Genomic DNA, 19,841 nt, shown 5'->3' on the forward strand with positions numbered 1-19,841 from the left:
GGCTTCACAAAAACTGTATTCACTGAAGAAAAAGCTGAAACATGCAACGAAGGATGCCAAATTAATTGCTTATAAAACTCTGATATGTCCATCTTTAGAATACGCTTGTATTGTCTGGAGCCCCCCCCCGAAAAAATTTAATAGAAAGACTTCAGAGAATGGCTGCTCGTTTAATTGCTGCAAGGTACCGAAGGACGGATTCGGTAACAACAATTCTGCGTTCGTGCGGGCTTGAGTTGCTGGAAACCCGAAGCAAAAAGCCAGACTTAAGATTTTTTTTCAGATCCTTGAAAGGCTTTTGAAGATAAAAAGGAAAAATACGCCCAGTTCCCTTCAAATCTTAGCTACAGAATAAACCACAGCAGAGCCGTCAAGCCTTGTAACACACGTGTTGATGTTTTTCGTTATTCGTTTTTCCCGGATGTTTTTGAAATGTGGAAAGCCTTACCTGATGTTGTAGATCAGACAGATGTGCAAAAATTTGAATGCTTGATGGATATTTTGTATCGTGGGCACCCAACTTGATGCGATGAAATGTCAGATTTACTTGTGTTCTACTATTTTCCCTCCCTGTAACAACCCTCAAGCGAGGGTTAACAGTATCAATAAAAAAAAAGAAAGAAACGAGCGTTTGACGTTGAACATGTACTGCAACTCTGTACCCTGAGAGCACGTGCTTTCAGCGGAAAGAGCCTGCTGACCAAGAAAACGCGTTAAAGAGCCAAAGAAAGCAATCCAGGCATAAATAAATAAATAAATAAACAAATAAATAAATAAAAAAAGAGTAAATAAATAAATAAATAAATAAATAAAAAGATCTATCAAAATATTAACCAATCGGCCAAATGAAGCAGCTGATAGTTTGATATAAGGCGGTTTCGAAAGAAAATTTATTCAAAGTGCCGGTGCAGTCGCTGTATTCAAAATGTTTGCGAGAGTAGTCAGCGTACGGGTTACAAAGGCAAATCGGGCAATAAAACTTGCCACATTTATCTACCGTGATGCAACAATACGTAAAGGCGGGTACAATCGGACGATTTTACTTATCATTGTTCTATCGTTGCTAAAAGCGACCGGATGCGAAAATGGTTAATACGCTTGCCCTTCTTACACAACGTGCAGTTGTGGGCGGTCCTTGCGTTGGATTCGTGGTGTGATTATTTTCTAAAGCGCCTTGCGACAAATATGAGCTTCGCGCCTTCTTCAGAGCATCTCACTGCATGACTCGGTGCAGAACAGTTTCATATTTAAGGTAGTAAGGGAACTATGTCGCGGTGGTCGTCCGACCACTCTGGAAATCAGTTTGGACTATGATCTTCAAATTAAAGTTACATTCATAGTCCGAGGAACAAGGTCGCCTCTATTGGGAAATCCCTATTGCAGGTAATATTGGTCAGGGGAGTGCGCATATATATGGGTGCGTGCTCATTGAAGCATGTATGTATGCGTTTATGTATATATTCGCAATGCGAAAAATCATGCTCCTCTATTTCCATTCCCAACGGGCAGCGCGCCCTTCTGAGATAAGTTTCAGTAGTCTCGCGGTCAAGCACAAACATAAACTTTCAATCCAATTTTTATGAAAATCATAAAAATTATATTTGCAAAGCAAAAAATGAACGGGCACGAAACACACACACAAAAAAGTCTGAAGATGAAACAGATAGGATGCTAGAACATAAGAAAGCTTGCGCTTTACTTCGCACTGAGTGCGGAAGAGCATTTAAAAGTATAATTGTAGAAGAAACGATCTCAAGAAGCGACTTTGTGACGTCGCAAAGAGGACATCATGCCCAGTCATTTCATACTAAGTTTCCGGTCGCATCATTCCTGCATTCGTTCGGTTTGAAATCGACGAGACAATTTAAAACTTCCAGGAGTTTTGCTGCCACCACTCCTCCCACTCTTCCAGCTGGATGACTTGGAGATCTCCACGCTTCCGCTTTTGCACTTTTTGCGTAATATCCTCTGTAAGAGGGTTCGTTTCATGTGATCCATGGACATCCTGGATAAGTCTGAAGCGCGCCTGGTCACGATTCGTGCTTCTTCCACCACTGTCGTGCGTGGCAGGACCCGAATGACGAGAAGGGAGACGAAGAGGAAAAGCCCGGCAACGGCGAATATCAGGTCTTGGTGTCCGGCTGGTTTCAGGACGAGGGTCATTGCCGCGCACACGGCCGCGATACGCCCGAAGGCGAACGCCCAGCATGCGACACTGGCGCGCACTGCCGATGGAAAGAGTTCCAGGACGTAGGTGAAACAGTGTACAAAGATTACGTTAGAGACGCCCTTGGAGAGGACGAGTAAGGCCTTGCTGATCATGACGAATCCGGTACCCACCGCTGCACTCAGTGCGCATTGTATGAAGCCCGTCAAGAGGAAGCAGAGGCTGAGCACTCTGACGAGTGCGACGCCGGTCATAAGGAAGTGCATCCCCGCGTACGTCGCCAGTGTGATGACAACCGTGAGGCACGGGATCCAGAATTCGTTATGCGGCGCCGTCAAAAAGGTGTCGAGGTAAAAAACAAAAGATATCGAGAAGCAAACGGCAAACATAGCCAATGCTCGAGGCCGGACGGAGCGATAGTCGACCAAGTCTTCCGTGTCCGCACCTTCGCGACTTGAGTGGATCTTGATCTGTACTCTCAGCTTTTCCACGAGACAGGCCGTGACAGGAAGAGGGACATTGTTGGTTTCGGCAGCCTGCATCATGACTGCTTCGGCCGCGTCCAGTCTTCCTTTCGCGACGAGCCAACGGGGCGACTCCTGGGCGGTAAACAAAGCCGGGAGCAGGAGAGCCGTCGGGGCCAGGAACATCACCTGCTTCAGACGCCAGTCGATAACCACGGGTTTGACGATGAGAATCCAAACCTCACATAAAGTCAGGCCCAGCACCGCTACGAGGAGGACATGCTGCGGCCTGTGCGCGTGCGTCATCACCTCGAACGGTATGAGACAGGTAAAAACAGTGTGTACCGCGACACTGGCCCCGGTAAGGAAGCGCACCACAGCGTAGGGCACGTAATTTGTTGCCGCGAAGGTGCACACCATGCAGGCCACTACCGCTGCGGCGGAGGATAGAAGCATAGCTCTCCTGCCAACGTAGTCCACGAAGGCTCCGGCCAGCAAGAGGGAAACAATGGCGCCGGCGTTGTGGAGGGCGACAAGGGTGGCTGGAAGCAAACGTTGGTCGCACACCATGTTCCAAAAGCTCACCACGCTGGTGTCGGCAGTCCTAACGTCGTAGTCCCACTTTTCACAGGGCACGTCGCGTGAGTCGTTGGTGTCCTGGAAGCATCGGCTGTACCACTCGTCAGCGCCAGATAGTACAGCACCGCTCTTTCGATGCTCAGCGGAATCGCCGTGGACAGTGGGTGGCTTGCAGCGTTCGTAAATGCGGCAGCGGCTGAAGCGTCGATCGGGCTCGATTGGTATGGCAATATTCTTCCAATCGGCTGCAGAGATGTTGAAACCGGCGAGTGGCTTGCACCAATGGTCGGCTTCACCGGTGACGATGGAAATGACCGCGGTTTGGCAATTAGCCGAGAAGAGTCCCAAAAGAATGAGAAGCAGCATCCTCCGCTGGAAAGGGCCGTGACCAAAGGCTTCTTCGCAGTCAAATGACTCGCTTGTTCGGAGATCGGCGCCGACGAGTCGGTGGGGGAGAAGGACGTCCATCGCCAACTTCTCAGGTGTCGCTCTTCGGGTTTACTAGACTTGTACCGTATCCGAAGGGACGATTGCAGACGAGAGCTAGCGGTGCGGAGGGGTCGAAACCAATACTTCTTCTTCTGCTTCTTCAGCATGCGCACTTCACGCTGTCACAGTGTCGCGCGACTTTGTACGGCGTTCGCATATCCGCTTACTACATGGCGCACAAAAATTGTTCATTTCGCTTCATCCTTTAATAATAATAATAATATTTGGGGTTTTACGTGCCAAAACCACTTTCTGATTATGAGGCACGCCGTAGTGGAGGACTCCGGAAATTTTGACCACCTGGGGTTCTTTAACGTGCACCTAAATCTAAGCACACGGGTGTTTTCGCATTTCGCCCCCATCGAAATGCGGCCGCCGTGGCCGGGATTCGATCCCGCGACCTCGTGCTCAGCAGCCCAACATCATAGCCACTGAGCAACCACGGCGGGTTAGCTTCATCCTTTAATAATGCGATTGCCACGTTTATAATAGTAGCCTTTTCTACTATTCTGGTAAGCTACAATCTAAAGGCTATCCTATGATTGTCTTAAAAAAATATCCGATGGAACTACTGTCACGATTAGCGCAGGCGTTCATGCGAATAACACTGAAGCAATCTAGGGGCGCGCTGCCTTGTCAAATGTAGTCGATTCGCCCAATTTTCTGGTACGGAGATTTTCACTGTCCTGTTGCTCAACGATCCACACTCAATGTGCGCTATCGTCCCATCCTTTTCATTTCACTACATTCTTCAGCCTCGATCGGCTGTTCATGATGCTAGATTTTCCGCTTCTCTGTAGGTTACTTGTAAAATTTTATGCGGCCGATATATAACACCTTGACTCTTCTTTTGTTTGTCTATCAGCGCACGTACACAGGAGGAGGTTCACGTACTTGGATTCACATTTGGATCTGCACATACGGAATGGACAAAGCGGACTATTCGGGCACATACGCAGTGACACATGCCCAGTTGCACATATTCAGTGACCCAAGTTGTCTATTCTTGCACATAACTAGTGGCACATGCCAAATGGGCCAAGTGGTCTACTCCCAAATTTCTTATTCGGAGCAAGAACGAAATGGCACACATACCCAGCCACCAAGAGGGATGGGGGATCATTCCTAATGTGAAAAAGCAGATAGGCTGGCCGGAAAAGCTTGGTATGTGGCTAGCTACTCTGCGCAGGGAAAGGTAAGAAGAGTAAAGACCATGTTGACGTAAAGGACGATAGTTCCAGGCCGACATACTTAGAAGTGCCTGAAGTTCCCAAAGAGTGCTAAATGCAATAAATTACACTTTACAGAGGCCCATGTTGTTTACACTTGCACATACCCAATGGTACATGCCCATTACACATACTAACGGGTCAATTTGTCTATTAGGATACATTCTAAGTGGATACACTCGCTGGTGCCTTGCGTACCTTTCAGAATCGGCAAACCTATTCTTATCGCGAATGCAGTGTGAGTATACAAGGATCGGGGATAACGGAGACAACAGATAAAATCAGGGATAACATTCGAGAAAGTTGCTGTGCATGCATGGACGCGCGTCCTGCGCGGACCAGTGTGTTCAACTTTCCAACGGGTGAAATATGGTCCCCCGAAGAATCACAACCAGGTACGCGTGTCAATCTCCAAAGGCACAAGCTTGCGTGAAGGAGTGTAAATACGGACCTACATGCCTTAAATTGCTAGCGATAAAGTGCTAGAAATTCAAAAAGAATGTCAATCATGCTTGTGATGTGTCCGCGACAGCTCGTGTGGAACCCACGTCGCTCAGCACAGCACCCCCATGCTCTACCTGTTACACCACGCGCAACGACGCACCCGCTAAGCCACTGCAGCGGGTAACGTATTGTTTGGAACGTAAATAGACAGAGCAAGAGAGATCGATCAATCGAAGCTGAAGATGTTAGTCCTTCTGCACTGCAATGATAGTTACTGCTCTAAAATTGGCCTTAAAGATGAGTTATTCCTACGTCCATTTCATATTAAATCTCACACTGGCCACCAATTGAAGGTCAGGTACTGGTGAGGCGATGCATCATGAGTGCTTGCTTTCAGGCATTAGTACCACCGACCGATGGCGACTTGAACCACCTTCCTGTCGTCGTCGCTGTCATCTGCGACGCGAAAAATTTCAAGGTGGTTGCCAATGACTACGTACATACTCACCACTTCTCTCACTCCTGCCTCCTGCCTCCGGACTCTTAGAATATGCAGATAGATAGATAAATGAATGAACAAAATAAAATAAATAATAGATGAATCCTATTGATTCCGGTTTTAATAAGTAAAGAATGATGGCAGTGGCGTATTTTGTGCAACTTCAACGGGTATTTGAATCGTTCAATTTCCTCAACCTCACTATTGCGTAATGCCACAGAGTTTCTTGAATTGTTTAAGTGGTCCTGTGCACGTATTCCACGGCAAAATCGCGATAAGGACGAGTCAGGAAGGGGGGGGGGGAGGCGCAGCTGACGTGCGTGAGCGTCAACGAAATTTAACGCTGACCGGCGTCCTGCTTACCCAGAGATTAGATGGCCACGTGAGTCTAAGATGTCGCACAGGACGTGAAAGACGCTTTGAGGTGTCCACTGGCGAAGACTGGCAAGAACACACACACTTGCAATGCGCCTGCAGCAAATGATATGTTTTGGGTGATAAGGCGTTTCAAAGGGTCACTCGGTCACCGGCTCGGCGGCTTAGTGGCTACATGGTCGTCGTTATGGTGTTGAGAAAGAGGTCGCGAGTTCTATTTGGGACTGCGATGGCACCGCTTTGCGATGGGGGCGGAATGCGAAAACACTCGTGTGCTAAAATTTAGCTGCACGAAAACGAAACAAGTGAATATTATTCTCGAGTCCACCTCCACCACTACGCGGTTGCCCCGTAGGCCGTTTGATGCTTTCAGCCGTAAACACAATCAATCAATCAATCAATCAATCAATCAATCAATCAATCAATCAATCAATCAATCAATCAATCAATCAATCAATCAATCAATCAATCAATCAATTATTCGCTGCGAAGTGTACAAATCGGAACAAGAATTCGACCGCGATTGACAAGCCTTCTTTTCGCTGCATGAATTTACGCGCAAATGTTTGCAAACTTCTCAATAGACGAGTAACCTTCGTCCGGCCGGCATCTTTAACTAACATCTCACCCATAAAAGCGATTCGAATGCAGCACGTCGTTCCAGTGGGAACCGGTTGCCTCCGGTAGTCTTCGGTCTCTGCGCTCGACGTAGCTTTACGCGGAAAGCGGTACGGAGGGAAAAGCCGTCGCGTTACCGGTATTCCTTGTCGGGGGTGTAGCTCAGATGGTAGAGCGCTCGCTTAGCATGCGAGAGGTACTGGGATCGATACCCAGCACCTCCAAAGAATTATTTTTTTTGTTTTTCTAATTCTGAGAGAAATTGCGTACTTCGGTTAAAATGTAATGGAACATTAAAGGATATGCTGCCACGAAATTTTTACGTGATAGCAATAAGGGCCCCGTGTCGCGGAAAATCAGATGTCGGCGTCGGCGGCGTGGTCCGTGAGAGAAAAATCATCGCGAACCACGCACACCGCTTCACGCAGGCCCTTCGTGTGACGCAGAGGGTTTACTGAACTGATTGAATTGATTGAATTTCTCAAAGTAAAATGTCTCAGAAAACTCGTAAAGTACGACTTGCCCTGACACGCTGTCACCTACTTTGTGGAGGCATGACTTCAACAAAGTGTTCGTTAGGCTAGACAGAGCAATGCCACTCTCAATCAACTGGGGGCGACTAGAACGAAAGTCCAGGATTGTTTTATTTTATCTAGGCTGTTACTCCCAGCTTGGGACGGTCAGTGACATCTTTACAAAACCAGTACCCCCAACTTTTTCTTGACATTTTCCCGCTAAGGCATCCAGCTGTTGTTGAACATGAGCAGGGCTAATTTCCGTGAAAAGCAAGCATTAAGCAAGCACTCCCAATTTTGCGTCGTCCATCCTCGATGTGTTGTTGTGTATACAGTGGCAACCATTATGGCTGTATAGATGGATGATACGTGCTGCATACTACTGTCCACATTCTGAGGCGATAAAGACTAAGACACAGGGGAAGAGCGCGCAGAAGAGCAACCCTGAAAAAAGTCCAAGATTCTCATTAGAGTAACCTATTAAGCTTGGGAAGAGAAAGAAACATACACGTAGTGTTTACACGCGCACAATAATACAATATACACAACTCAGTGCTAATTCTCACTTATTTTCCAGCTTTTTGCTTCGGCGTTTGACCAAAGCCGAAAGCACCGTATGAAGAAGCTGCCTTGATTCAGTGTCTGCTACTAGGAACAGAAAGCGCTGTCCAACCGTGATGGACTACATGGTGCATGCAGTAACTCGTGTGCAAGAGATCCGCCCCGGTTTATTTCCCTTTATTGCCCCAGAAAGCAGATCGCGAGTATAATGGCATCAATATACAATCAAGCGTGAAGGCAGTCAGAACTGAATGACGCAGTTCCTGTGTTTTCTTCACCTTACCGGTGAAATAATAATTGGCTATGTAAATGCAGACGTATATAATCCGTGAGGAAAAGCGTACGCAGCCACGTAACCCACGTAATTATTGATCTGCTTCTTCAGCTTCACCGCAGGACGGACCGCGGCAGGAGGCGGGAAATTGTTGGTCATGGCCGCCTGCATCATGACTGCTTTGGCCGCGTCCAGCCTTCCATTGTCGACTAGCCAACGCGATGATTCCCGTGCGGCAGACAATGGAGGGAGCAGGACAGCCATTGGTGCTAGGAAGATGACCTGCTTCAGGCGCCAGTCGGTGACCACGGGTTGGACGATGACAATCCAAATCTCACATAACGTCAGGCCTAGAACCACCAGGAGGAGGAGATGGTGCAGCCTGTGCGCGTAACTCATTACCTCGAACTGCATGAAACTGGTAAAAATTGTGTGTGCGGCAACATTGGCCCCGGTAAGAAGGCTGACCACAGCGTAACGCACGTAATCTGTCGCGGCGAAGGCCGCTACCACTACTGTAGAAGCCAAAAGCATGGCTCTCCTGCCGACATAGTCTACGAAGGTTCCGGTCTGGACAAGGGAAACGATGGCACCGGCGTTCTGCAGGGCGACAAGGGTGGCCGGCAGCAAACGTTGGTCGCACACCATGTTCCAAGAGCTCACCGCGCTAGTCTCGGCCGTCCGAACGTCGTAGTTCCACTCTTCACAGGGCACGTCGCGTGGGTCGCTGGTGTCCTGTAAACATCGGTTGTACCACTCGTCAGCCCCGGTTTTTACAACGCCGCTCTTCCGGTGCTCAGTGGAATCGCCGTGGTCAGCGGATGGCTCGCAGCGTTCGTAAATGCGGCAGCGGCTGAAACGTCCATCGGCCTCGATCGGTATGGCAATATTCTTCCAATCGGCTGCAGAGATGTTGAAACCGGCGAGCGGCTTGCACCAATGGTCGACGTCACCGGTGACGAGGGAAATCACCATGGTTTGGCAATTAGCCGAGACGATTCCCGGAAGAATGAGGACGAGCATCATCCTCTGGAAAGGGCGGTGACGAAAGGCTTTCTCGCAGTCAAACGACTCACTTGTTCGGAGATCGGCGCCGGCCAGTCCTTGGTGGAGGACGACGTGTATCGCCTCGTTCTCAGTTGTCGCGCTTCAGGTTTAGTAGTCCTGGAGAAGAATTGCTGACGAGAGCCAGTTTTGCGGACCTGCCGAAAAGAAGGCTTCTTCTTCTTCAGCGCGTGCTCCTCAGGTTGTCGCAGTGTCGCGGGCCCTTGTACGGCGTCAGCTTTTTTGGTTACTGTTTAGCCAACAAATATTGGTAATCAAGTCTTAACCTTTATTAATGCGATTACAAAGTTTGGACTACTTATGCCCGTACGGGTTGCTGCTATCTAAACGCTGTTTCATGACTCACTTAAAAAACATCCAACGGAAAGCTTACGAGGAATGATGTCGACGTTAACAAAAATCGAACTGCAGCAATCTAGTGAACTATCTTATTGTCACGCTGTTCCATTAAGTATAGCCATATTGCTCAATTTTTTGTTAACGACATTTTGTTCCCGTTTTTCTAGCTCAACGCGTATTGCTCAATGCATGCTGCAGATGGTCGAATTCTGTTAATTTCATTCATTCATTCATTCATTCATTCATTCATTCATTCATTCATTCATTCATTCATTCATTCATTCATTCATTCATTCATCCATTCATTCATTCATTCATTCATTCATTCATTCAAATAACTTTATTCAGTGCCCTGCGATATGGTGGGGTGGGCCTGGACCGTGCCTAGGTTTCGGCCAAGGGTTGTTGGCCCTTGGTGGCTTCCTCGGCTCACTGGACTGTCCAGAGTTGGTGCTGCAAGTCTGAGCTGAGCAACGCGGACTCTCAGCGCGCGCGGAGGATATCGCTGTTTGAGGCTGCATCACCGTTATCCTGTATTACAGCCGTAAATTCCTATAGGATATGCTCCAGGGTGGCTCTAGAGTTGCAATGTCTGCACTTGTCCGTTGGGTATAAGTCTGGGTGAATTACAGTCCTTTCTCCACATTGAGCTGTTCTTGGTGTCGGCTTTTTCACTTGTCTGTAGATGACTTCTTCAATTATATGTTGCCGATTTCACTTGTCTCTTTTTCTGCGTGGCTATTTGGGACTCTACCCAGTGGCGCATACCCATAATAGAGTATGGGTACTTTACATTTGCAGTTGCACATACCTATAAAGAGAGGTGTCCGGCAAGGAGCCCCAATCTCTGCAATGTTCTACACGGCATGCTTAGAAGTATCAAGCGACTATAGTTGGATGGCTCAGGAGTGAGGATCAACCCGAATATCTCTGCAACTTTCGGTTTGGAGGTGGCATTGTCCTGGGGACGTATTCTGAAACGTTCGCCGCGGCGAACTTTTCGCACTGGCCACGCCTCCGCCGTAGCGGCGCGCGCTGAATGGCTGCTTTGACAAAACCGGAAATTCAGGTGGCGCAAGTGAATTTCCGGTTTTGTCAAAGCAGCCATTCAGCGAGCGCCGCTACGGCGGAGGCGTGGCCAGTGCGAAAAGTTCGCCGCGGCGAACGTTTCAGAATACGTCCCCTGTTCAACAACACTGCGGACGGACTACAACAAATTATTGAGTATGTTAACCAATACAATTTAAACGTGGAGCTGAAGATTGATATGCAGAAGACAAAGGTAATGTTCAATAGCCTGGCCAGAGAACAAGAATTCGTCATTTCCACTCAGCCTCTTGAGTCTGTGCAGGAGTATGTTTACCTTGGTCATTTAGTAATTACTAATAATTCTCATGATGATAAAGAAATTTACAGAATAAAGATGGGTTGGAGCGGATATGGCAGGTATTAGGAAATACTGACCGGGAGCTTACCACAGTGGTAGAAAAGCGTGCAATCATTGCATTATACCAGCGCCAGCATATGGGAAAGAAATTTGGCAGCCCACAAAGAAAGTCGTGAAAATGTTTGGGACCGCGCAAAGAGCAATGGAACTAAAAATGTTAGGTGTAACGCTAATAGCCAGAAGGGAAAAGTGTGAATCAGAAAGCAAACGGGGACTGCCGATATTATAATCAACATTAACAGAATAAATGATTGGTCTGAGCAGGCCATGTAAGGCGTAGGATAGATAACGAATGGTCCATTAGAGAGTTACAGAATGGGTGGCAAGGGAAGAGAAGCGCAGTCGAGGACGTCAGAAAATTAGCTCAGGTGACGAAATGAGCAAATCTGCAATCGAGAGTTGGAATCAGCTAGAGCACGACATGGGTAATTGGAGATCGCTGGGAAGCCTTCGTCCTGCAGTGGACACGAAAAAAAAAAGATAGGCTGAGGATGATACCGAATGGCCTAAGTGGTTTATTTGGCAGCTACTCCTTCACCTATGTTGTTCCAAGTTGTCTATTAGGCAACACACCCAGTGACACGTACATCCAGTGGCTCAAGGGACAGAACATTTCTAATTTGATAAAAGCACAGAGACCTCCCGCAAAAAGTTTGCTACTCTGAGTCGATAACAGAAAAAGAGCAAGGACCAAGTTGAAGTGAAAGAGGCTAAATACGGATCGACGACATACCCAGAATGTCGGGGAAGTTATCTGATGCCAAACAGACGGATGGGCATCCTGAGCGAGAACCTAATGACCTCTTAAATAGCCACTACCATAGGAAAAAAAAGGATTTACGGAAATTTGAAGTCCCGATGAATCCACGCCTACAAATGATCATTCTGATGCTTCTTTTATTTAGCATTTTTCACTGGAGATTTACAAGAAGCAGTAGAAGAAGACGACAGTAATCGAAATTGTTGCGTATTTACCAAATTCTTCTGTCGAATATCTATATAAATCTATTATCTGCATAGATCTGGTACGGCGCCCTCCTCCTTATTGACGTGAAGATGAGTCGATAGAAAACTTCTTGTCATGCCGCGATTTCTCTTGATTAAGAAAGCCTACTTGAGTGGGATAATTTCACGATGCGGGATCAAATCTGGTCTTTCTCGCAATTATATATTTGAAAGCCTCCTCCCTGGGACGATATCATACGGATGTTGCAGCTATTGCAAGGTTCATAAGTAAACCAGGACGACTTGCTTGCTAAATTCTTGAATTCTTAAAATCTACATTTATCCTCTTTTTTGATATATTGAAAATTTCTCATTAGTGTTTCGCTTTAGACTCAACTAATTATATTAAAGTGTTCCTATATTCTTGGTCAATCATCCATAGTTAGTATGAGGCACTCGTAGAAGAAACTCAACAAACACTCGCGTTTATACTTTGTTTAGTCATGTGGCCTCAGTAGTTCGCGACTACAGCCTCGATTACACATGAAGAAAGACGCGTAGAGGCCGCGCAAACGCTCTTTTCTGCTCAAGGGCAAACACTGCCACTCAAGAGGCAACTTCGCACTGCGTCCCACGTGCCAGGCCTAAATTATCCCGTTACTCGGCCACGTTGCTGTGCAGTCCAGAGAGGCCGGTAGACATGATGACACCGTGCCGTCGATAGCTCAGTTGGTAGAGCGGTGGACTGTAAAGGCTTCATCCCAAGCGGACATCCATAGGTCGCTGGTTCGTTCGACGGACGTTATGTATTTTTTCTTTCTTGATAATCCTGCAGAATTTCGTTTTGCCGTTGTGTACCAATAAAAAAAATCTGTTCGTGTCGAACAAACACAGGTGCTTTGAGCAGAAATGCTGTTGCTTGTTATACAGGGTGTTTCAGAGAACACCTTCAAAATTTTGTAAAGGTTTCCTGTGGCAGATAGTAAAATTCTAGCTCATGAGTTGGTAAGCTCGTAGAGGTGGGCATTATGTGAACAAATGAATATTAACGTAATTATAAAGTGAACTAATTATGTTTTGAACTAATTACCTTACCGCAGAAGTTGCAATTTACTCATTCTAACCGTGTTGTTCGTAAAGCGGTTCCAGTTGGAACAAATTCTCAGGATGACAACCTTTTCGAGAGGTTGTCATCCAGATACTTTTGTGCTTGAATGCAAATAAAGCACGTTTTGACAAGGAAGTAACTGGAACGGGGGCCCAATGCTTTTCTCCGCAATGTTTGAGAATGAATATCTCGAAACTGGTGTCATACTGAGAATTCGTTCTAAGTGGATCCGCCTTGCAAAGTCCCCGGCTATAATCTGTAAATTGCAATATGGACAATGACGTAATCAGTTAAAAGTTAATTAGTTAACTTCTGTTATTTAGTCGTATATGCATTTCAATTTCTTGTGCAAGTAGTGTCCGCCAGTTTGAGTAGACTAACTAATGAACAAGAATTTTATTTTATGGCACAGGAACCCTTTAGAAAGTTCTTTAGGAGCCGTGAAACAACGGAATTGGTGCCAAGGGAATGAAAACGCAACCGTAGACCGCAGAGGACGACTTTTCAATGAAGTTCATCCCATGGACGACACAGCGTACAAACTCATACACACAGTATCGACATAACGTCACCTATCATGTACATTGCTGCAACTGCGTATATATAACGTCAACACATTTAGCAATAATGCGAGCGTCCACGTCAGAAAGAAAAAGAAAAAGAAGTTTGCGTCCACTGGATACCAGGTTGCGTCGTATCTGCATAATGTTTTTCCCACATTCAATCGACGGGAGTATAATTATTACTGCCGCCCAACATGGCAGACTGGACACGAGTAGCCTCAAAACGGCCCAGAACGCATTTGAAATACCGAATTAACCATAAGGGGGTTCGTAGAGTGCCCTTTGCCTCCTTGACCTTGAGTGACCTGCGCAAAAAACATAACCTATTGCGACGCCTTGAGGATAGGCCCAGTGTACTGTTCTCATGCGGTAGTGCGTGCCAATCACGTGGTCTCTTAGTTTTGGTAACAGACTTGTGCTCCCTGCGAAAACCTTCGCTAAAGCTACTGCGCGTCTCCCTGTTTAAAGTATTAAGAGAAAATACTGACATGTGCGAGAAGAAAGGCAGAGCAGCAATTGCAGCTTACTATAACCAACCTTGATATTATTAAGCCTCTACAGACTGAGCAATAACATTTGTTTTCGGCGTAATAATCAATGGTGTAGCAATCAACAGCATGTAGTGTAAATTCGCATCGGCTTAAGAGAGGCTGCGTGCTTCCAAGATGATTTTCATTGACTTTGTATAGTGGTATGTTCTCTGAAGGTCACGGCAAATTTCTGTGTGCAACTTTACACGTGTAGTCTGCGTGCAGATACAGGGAACGACTGTAGACAGCTGCTCCGTCCGAGTATCTCTCTTTTTCCAGTGCGGAGATAAACGTGACGCAGAATAAGAGGCTGTGCGAGCTCGCCTAAAATAAGTCTGAAGTTTTCAGCTCTAGCATTAAAATTCAAACCAAGTCAGTCATTAATGCTTGATAAGACAGGAAGTGTGCCGAAACTGAATGGCGCCAACACATTGAAATTCTTGCAACAGATCCCTGCGACGTCTTGGGTTTTGCAAGCTTCCGGTAGGTCTGTGTTAACTGCCAGTCGATAAAAAATAACAATACCTGCTCTGTACTTTCAGTCTAAGCGAGGATAACTGGATCTGGCGGCCTCTTGGGAACTCTTACCTTGTGAACTTATCCAAGTGCGTGGAAATAAACTGAAATTCCTGACGTGACGAAGATGTGATCCACGTGGCGGAATTTAAAAACTGAGAGTTTATTCATTTTCTCAACGGATAATCAGCCTCATTAAGCCGTAGAGATGCAAAAGATGTCCGTATCACAGGCTAATAGTCCGTACCGAGTAGTGCTTCTCTTAACGGAATGCTTGCAGTAAAATTATTTACCCCCCCCCCCTTCCTATTAAATTTAGAGCTCAACTTCAAAATCCAGGTGGTATATAGCGCTAGAATGAAATTATGTGTGAATATTCAAGCACGCTTTGTGCGGACAAACTACAACGAGGACTAACGAAATGAATTACATGAAGTTTTATGCGGCCACTTCAAGGTGTGCGCAGAGTACTGCGCTGATGGTGCTGAAAACAGTTACATTTGCCCTTTATATTGTACGTCCATACACTCTAATTTTTTCTATTTTAAAGGCTACGCGGATTCCACACTCCCAAATTGGCCCTTCTCGTTGCTGTGCAGCTTTCCGGCTGTGGCATTGCTCTGGTGAGCTCTATGTCGCAGGTTTGATCCCCATCGCAAAGACAGGAGTGTGACGGGGCGAAGCGAATAAAGCCCGTTAGGTGCACGTTAAGGAACCTTGTGTGGTCAAAATCATTCTGCAGTCAAGTATTTCAAGCCGCGCTTCGGCAATGAAATCGTGGTACTGGGACGTAATACGGCAACACTTCGTCATATAATTTGTCGCTGCACTGGACACGCAATTTGACGGTTTCGCAGTAGCGAGGAACACGGTAAATTGTCGGTTGTTCTCACAAGGAATTCAAGCTTGAAAGCATAATTATTTACTGGATCGCTTTTTCTTTGGGTTATAAAAAGAGGAAAGAAAATGGAGGAGGCTTAAGGTTTGCCTTTAGAAGTGGAACGCGACAGCATTAAAAGATCCCTTGCTGGTTCCCATGCTTCCCAGCAACTGCAGCTCACGTGACCGTAATGTTTACTGGGAAACGCAGGCTGCGAACGCTGCGTATGAAGTCGAGCTGTTTCGTGCGCCGATCCCGGAGGTAGTGCACAGCCACGTGAAATCTCAAACGGCAACAGGAAAAGCGGTTTGTGTTTGAGCTTCCGCGTAACATAATTATGTTTTCTCGTATATTCAAATAAATATCCGACGATAATATGTCTGTAGGTTGTGTGTAAGTCGTACTTTACGAGTTTCCTGCCGCATTTTACTTTGAGAAATCCAATCAGTTCCGTAACGGCTCTGCGCCACGCGGAGGGCCTGCGTAGTTCGGGATGATTTTTCCCTCACGGACAACACCGCCGAGGCCGACATCGAATTTTCTGCGACGCGCGTACACGCACGCACGCATGCACACACACGCACGCACACGCTCACACACGCACATACACGCGCGCGCACGCACATACACACGTACACTCAGACAAAGGCACGCGCAGGTACACACGCACACCCACACAGCCACACAAATACGCGCACACACGCGCACGTCTCCGTTGTTTGTGGTCTCTATTTTTCTGCCACCAAACATCCAATCGCCTCTAACTATTCCCTATTGCGCACATGTTTGGTTTCCTCCAGCTGTCCCCGAACTCAAGGACTTTAAGGAGGTGTAAACCTACAGGTTCTGCACGGAGAGCTGGGTAGATATCTGCACGTTCTAAGACATGTTCAATCGTTTTACTAGCTTTACCGCAGCAAACACATGCTTCTTCGTTTTTGTACCTCGCTTTATACCTACGCGGTCTAAGGCATCCCGATCTCGCTACGAAAAATAATTAGCTTCCCTTTGAGTTATCGTAAAATGATTCTATTCTCATTTCTTTTTTTCTTTTTAGGTAGTTATTCACTGCATGTTTCTTTTCCATTGCCGCCACCCATGAGATTATCTCAGCCTCTATGACTTTCCGCTCGACGTTCTTTGTCGCCATGTTGCTCAACATACCGGTCGCATAGTTGCGGTAAGCTTCCAAGTTCTTTTCCTCTACTTGATATCAATGTTTTTCCTCTACACATACCTGAACATTTTGATGATTCTGACACATCAGGATCCCCTTTGAAACGCGGTATTGACAAATATTCAGGTAGCCTAATTGAATTATAAAGGTATGCTGTACATGCTTTTCATTGGAGCATTTTTGTGTAATCTCTTTAATCTTAGTCCATTTCTTCAAAACTCTGTCTACCTTGTACCATTACTTATGCCTGCAACGGATCTGGTCGTATTAATCTCTTACCTGATTTCTTGCCACCAATACTCCTAACGACGCTTGCTTATCTTGACTGTTGGTCGGTTGATGCTTCCGTCCACTTTAAATCCATGCGCTTCTGGAAAGTGCAAGCTACCTTCGAGTATCATTGGGTGAATTCTTTCGCATTCTATTAGCACGGGCTGAGTGGTCTCCGCATTTTTGATGCAGCTTACACACGTCTCATCTAGTTGCGAAAATTTGCTCCTGCATGTTTTTGTACTTAGGAAACCACCTCAAGCTTCAAATCGGCAGGGAATTCCCTTGGTGTTATCGCACGGATTTTCCCTTCTGATTCATTTCTTCGCATTCTTGTCAATCTCCATGGTCCTTGTTGTTTCCATTTTTCTTCATACAAGCCATTGTCTCTGTTTCTCTCGATTTCTTTTTGGTGGCTCCTGGTTCTCTATTTACGATTTCAATTTCAATTTGGTTGCCAGGTCGGTAGGTAGGTAAGACTATTCGAGAAAAGTGTCGTTCAAAGGGGCAGGGTCGCCTGTCAGGTCTTGCCTGCCAGCCACCTCCCCGGCTCTCTTCACGGCCCGTAGCTGATCCTCCTGGCTTGTCCCGGTGAGGAGGGAGCGGCCATGATAGAGTCGGGGGGGCGGGAGGGAGTTCCCTCCTACAGCCGTGGATAATATGGTTTAGTGTAGCGATCTCTCCACATAGCTTACAGTGGAGGTCGATGTCCCTTCGACCGTACAGCTAGAAGAATAATGGGCTGTAGAGCTTGTACCCAGAGGACATATTCATATATCGCTAGTTCGAATACGGTTGGACAATCAACAGTTCTTTTAAAGCGGAGCATTTTTTGCAGCACACGCCCGCCTACCCGGCGCCTCGCTTTCGGACCGTGGCTGTCTGCTGCTGCTGCTGCTCGTGCGTTCTCGTCGAATAGCTTACAGTCCACGGCGTGATCTAGGAGCGATGGCTCACGCTACTTTCCCGCAGCTGTGGAAGGTAAAGGGGGAAATCGGGACTGCGCGTACAGGTCGCTGGCCGCTGGCGAAGAGGCTAGGACGCCGCGAATAGGTGGGAGAGAGGCCTCTAATCCTGGGGTGGTGCTATATGGAACGGATGAGCGTGGCCGCATGGTCCGTACCTTGAAAGCCATCTGAGATGGGCAAAGTATTTAGGCATTCCGAGGGTTGGCGGCTTTATGCATATGCGACGTGTTCTCGCCGCTTAGGTCGCGTTGAAGGGAGATGCAGAAGGAAAGGCAACTCGCTCGCGGCTGCTGCCGCGATTCCTCACGCCAGTATGTTGGTAGCGAGTGTCCGCGGTCATCGAAGGGATTTGTGTTCACGTTTGTCTGTATGCACGTGACACCATGCTTGTTAATTTAATTACAAAGAATGCTCACATATTTGTGTGGCCGATAGAACAACTATCCAAACTTCGCATAGACGTCTCGACCTTTCGTCTTTCGGGGGAAAGTGCGGCATTTATTTCTGCACCCTTTGGAAATGAGCTTCGCGCCTTCTTCATATCATCTCATTGCATGAGAAGCAAGCATCGCATCGCATTGAGAGCATTGCATTGCATTGCACAGTGAGAGCACGCTGCAAGAAGCCGTGGACGCGATCGAAGACCAGCTAAACGGTTCCGGTTTGATCTGCTCACCGAGCAAGTCATAACTGCTGGTGTTACTAAGAGCGAACTTAACAAGAGCGAACCAAGAAGACTTACCAAGAAGACTTAACAAGAGCGAAGCGAGGGATTACGAGGCTATCGGTATCGTGACGAGGAACGGCCAAGTGATCCCGGAGGTCGACAAAATCCGGGTGCTAGGCATGATTATAGACAAACGACGGGGCAACGGCGAGACCATTTCCCGCCTCACAGCCAAGATTACCAACGCAATACGTCTCATCAGACGGGTCCCCAACCACAAGGCCGGGATGAAGGAGCAAAGCTTGATTCGGCTTGTGCACTCATTCGTAATCAGCCACGTCACCTACGGTTCAGCCTTCCACAACTGGTTGCAGTGTGAAAAGAATAACATCAATGCCCTTATACGACGAACTTACAAGGCGGCACTCGGACTATTCAAGTGTATGAACACCAACAAGCACCTGAGCCTGGGGGTACACAATACCCTCGAGGAAATTGCGGAAGCGCAAAGGACCGCCCAGCTGGAGCGGCTCTCTATGACCGAAGCCGGCAGGCGCACACTTCAATACTTCGGCTTCCCGCCCGGGCCGAAAAAGGCGAGTAGCGACGTTCCTGTCCCGGATGGGACCCGGCGCAGGATTCGGGTAGACCTCGATCATGCCGAGAAACATGAACCCGGAGTTTAACAAGGGGAGAAGAGCGGCGAGGGCCAAGGCCCTCATCGACTTTCACGCAAAGGACGAGCACGCAAGGTTCGCGGATGCGGCAGAATATCAGGGAGACAGCGCGGCGTTCGTAGCTACTGTCATCGAGGCGTCGTCCGGCGCGCGACGCGGGCAGCGGCGAGCTTACGGGTGCGAGAGGCGTGTAAGGCAAGAGGAGGTGGCCATTGCCCTGGCCATTGCCGACCCCGGGTGCCAGACGGTGTTGTGGGATTCGCGAAGTGCAGAGTGGAATTATGCCAAGGGCAAAGTTTGTGGTGAGACTGTGCGCGTTCTGTGCTCTACTGACCTTCAGCGAGAGAATAGGTATGTTAAAATGAAGTGGTTCCCGGCGCACGCGGGCAACGATACATCGTAGAAGCACGATAACCACAATGAGACGGCAGACGCAGTGGCGCGAGCGCTAACCAACCGCGCCACTGCAACCGAC

General features: G+C 47.4%; 2 protein-coding genes and 1 non-coding gene across 3 annotated transcripts; 1 reads left to right on the forward strand and 2 right to left on the reverse strand.

Annotated features, from left to right (window-relative positions):
- Positions 1-1,824: 1,824 nt before the first annotated feature.
- On the reverse strand, positions 1,825-3,678 carry LOC135912223 (solute carrier family 22 member 7-like). The gene has a single exon (XM_070527648.1). It carries the CDS (start codon positions 3,676-3,678, stop codon positions 1,825-1,827), a length of 1,854 nt encoding a protein of 617 aa, XP_070383749.1.
- A 3,337-nt stretch (positions 3,679-7,015) lies between these two features.
- On the forward strand, positions 7,016-7,088 carry TRNAA-AGC (transfer RNA alanine (anticodon AGC)). Its single transcript has one exon. It is a non-coding gene; the product is annotated as a tRNA-Ala (tRNA).
- A 1,153-nt stretch (positions 7,089-8,241) lies between these two features.
- Positions 8,242-9,189, reverse strand: LOC139050856 (solute carrier family 22 member 7-like). Its single transcript, XM_070527651.1, has one exon. It carries the CDS (start codon positions 9,187-9,189, stop codon positions 8,242-8,244), a length of 948 nt encoding a protein of 315 aa, XP_070383752.1.
- Positions 9,190-19,841: the final 10,652 nt, after the last annotated feature.

Source organism: Dermacentor albipictus, chromosome 10 (assembly GCF_038994185.2).
Source record: "Dermacentor albipictus isolate Rhodes 1998 colony chromosome 10, USDA_Dalb.pri_finalv2, whole genome shotgun sequence".
Classification (NCBI taxonomy): Eukaryota; Metazoa; Arthropoda; class Arachnida; order Ixodida; family Ixodidae; genus Dermacentor; species Dermacentor albipictus.